The sequence below is a fragment of the Cyprinodon variegatus genome, unplaced genomic scaffold, assembly GCF_000732505.1.
Source record: "Cyprinodon variegatus isolate N-32 unplaced genomic scaffold, C_variegatus-1.0 Scaffold143, whole genome shotgun sequence".
Lineage (NCBI taxonomy): Eukaryota > Metazoa > Chordata > Actinopteri > Cyprinodontiformes > Cyprinodontidae > Cyprinodon > Cyprinodon variegatus.
Genome location: NW_015150596.1, coordinates 840,376 through 843,194, shown reverse-complemented (window position 1 = coordinate 843,194; position 2,819 = coordinate 840,376). Strand labels below are relative to the sequence as shown.

The 2,819-nt window shown below is 38.8% G+C and overlaps 1 pseudogene and 1 gene segment (V, D, J or C); both read right to left on the bottom strand.

The window, feature by feature from the left end:
* LOC107086105 lies at positions 1-490 on the bottom strand. The segment is given in 2 exon segments: positions 1-332; positions 439-490. Coding segments are annotated over 2 exon segments (384 nt in total).
* Positions 491-1,861: 1,371 nt separating this feature from the next.
* The window catches only part of LOC107086104, a 5,558-nt pseudogene continuing 4,600 nt past the window's right edge, over positions 1,862-2,819 (bottom strand).

Sequence of the window (2,819 nt, the reverse complement as noted above, 5' to 3'; positions counted from 1 at the left end):
TCACTGTGTGAACACAGGCTGACTGTTGATGTAATGTTCACTCTGACAGTAATAAACTGCAGCATCTTCAGCCTGAACTCCACTGATGGTCAGAGTGAAGTCAGAGTTTGATCCACTGCCTGTAAAACGACTTGGAGTCCAGGAGTCTCTAGAGCTAGCATAATAAATGAGACGCTTAGGAGATTGACCATCCTTCTGTTGATACCAGGCTAAAAGGTGGTAGCTGCTCCAGACCCGAACATTTGGACTTGTTCTGCAGCTGATGGTAACAGATCCTCCCAGATCAGCTCTCACTGCTGCAGGCTGAGTCACTGTGACCTGACCTCTGGACTCTGAGGACACAGAGACAAAAGCAAAAAGCAGCTTTATGGTTTGTCTGCTTCATTTCAGAGGGACAGATGTTCATAGAGGAGAGGAGTTTGATTCTCTGGACTTTACCTGTGAAGCAGCAGCAGAGGAGAGTCCAGATGAGGACGCAGATCAAAGTCATGTTTTTGATGAGGAGGATTTCTGTTTCTTCTGTTGTCATGAAGGACAGCTGTCAGTCATCCAGGGTTCCATTTTCAGGACTATAAGCTCTCCGAGAGCACTGGAGCATGAAGCTGCTGATGCAAAATGGCTCTATGGAAATGCCATTTATGATGTTTCATAAAAGTTTTATTTAACTTATATTGTAAAATAGAGACAAATATCTATAATATTTCATGGGACTAATTCTGTTAAGCTGTAAATCTGTATTAAAATCATTAAGGGTTAAGATTTGGTATATAACTTATAACTGTTTAAAGACTTTTAAACTATTGTATTCAAATGTGTACTCTTTCACTTTATGATTACCCATCCATCCATTTTCTCACATGCTTTATCCCAAATGGGGTCGCAAAGGGTGCTGGTGCCTATCTCCAGCTGTCAATGGGCGATAGGCAAGGTACACCCTGGACAGGTCACCAGTCCATCGCAGGGCAACACAGAGACAAACAGGACAAACAACCCAAACACTTACACCTAAGGAGAATTTAGAGATGTTATGTAACCTAAAAGTCATGGGAGGAAGCTGGAGTACCCGGAGAGAACCCAAGCATGCACAGGGAGAACATGCAAACTCCATGAAGAAAGACACCTGGGCTGGGAATCAAACCCTAACCTTCTTGCTACAAGGCAGCACTTCTACCCACTGACCATCTAGCAGCCCCTTAATGATTACAATGACTTGTCAGCCTCAGCAGATGGCCAGTAACACTAAATCTGCTACTGCTGGAGGTTTCTTTCTGTTAAAAGGGAGTTTTTTCCTCTCCACTGTCACTACAAACATGCTTAGTGTGTGGGATTGCCTTTGAGTCAGAGCTGTTGCAATCAATTGGTTTTCCTTAGATAGAAAACCTTGAATCAATTTGACTGGATGATCTGGTTGAAGTGTGAAGTGCATTGAGATGACGTGTTGAATTAGAGCTATATAAATAAACTGGACTGAATTGAATTTACTGTTTCTACTCCTTATTTATGCCAACATTACCACTTAGGGAGGAAATTTTTTTTTATTTTTTTTATAATTAAAATACAGATTTCCACAAGATAGGTTAGTGCTGATCAGTGAAATATGACTTAAACTTTTTAAATAAAAACATTTTCTAACCTTAATAAAAAATTAAAAGCAATTTTTCTAATTATATCAATTGATATTTTTTTCAATGACGCATACAGTTCTGTTATAAGATTCTTTATTGAGCTTTTGAAAAAAAAATCATTTATGTTAAGAAATGCAGTCTTAAAAGAATTAATTGATAAAAGTAATACAAAAAAAATTAAAAGAGTGCACAGAAAATGCATTAGAAGAGAAAAATACATTCATGAGTGAACAAGCTCAGTACTGGGAGCACTGGTCTCTCCTCAGTGTCTCTGTGACTGCAGACTGGGAGCCCTGGGTGGCCTCACAGGTCACAGAGCCCACCTTCTTCCACTGGTCTGCAGGGAGCCTCAGGGTGCTGCTCCAGCTGTAGAGGCCGTCCTTCTGCATAACTCCTCTGCTCTTGTTCTCCTCCCAGGTGAAGGTGTTAATGCTGCCCTCCACCTTCCAGGACAGATTCCAGTCTGAGGGGAAGCCCTTATTGGCCAGACACACGAGGGTGGCCTTCCCCTGCTGCAGATCCTCACTGGAGGGGGGCAGCACTGTCAGGGTGGGGCGGGTATTTTCCACTATATAGAACAAATATACATTTGAGAGGGGAGATTAAACGGCTTGAAATTTCATTTCCCGCTCTCTTTTCTGTATCCATGGTAACATATCTGCATCACTGCTCAACCTTAGCAACAGACAAGTTTCAGTACCACACATAAAAACTGACATTTCTTCTTAAAGTTTTCCATTTATTTCTTATTAATTAAACTGCAGCATCTTCTAAATCTAAATAGCTTTTCTAAAACAATTTTTTTTAACCTTTTTTAAAGTTGCATTGACAAGATCTTTTCTGATATCTGGATATCGCATACTAATAAAATTTTCACAATAGTCATTTATTTTTGTAATGTCAATACACCATTTAAAAAATGAAAATATAGATATTTTTATATCAAAAATCATCATCAGAACCTAAGAGAAAATACGTATGAGCCAAAGACTACACACATAGTGACTTCGATATTATGGGTTTACATATATCCTACTCTGCTTACAGAAATAAATGACGTATTATATTGAGACAATTTTCAAAGCTTATTCAATTAATGTTACTTTAAAAACAAAGAAAAAAATAAAAACAGATAGCAGCCTATTTCACATCACTACTCACTAACTTTAACATTTTCTAAACTAAAGCTAAAGA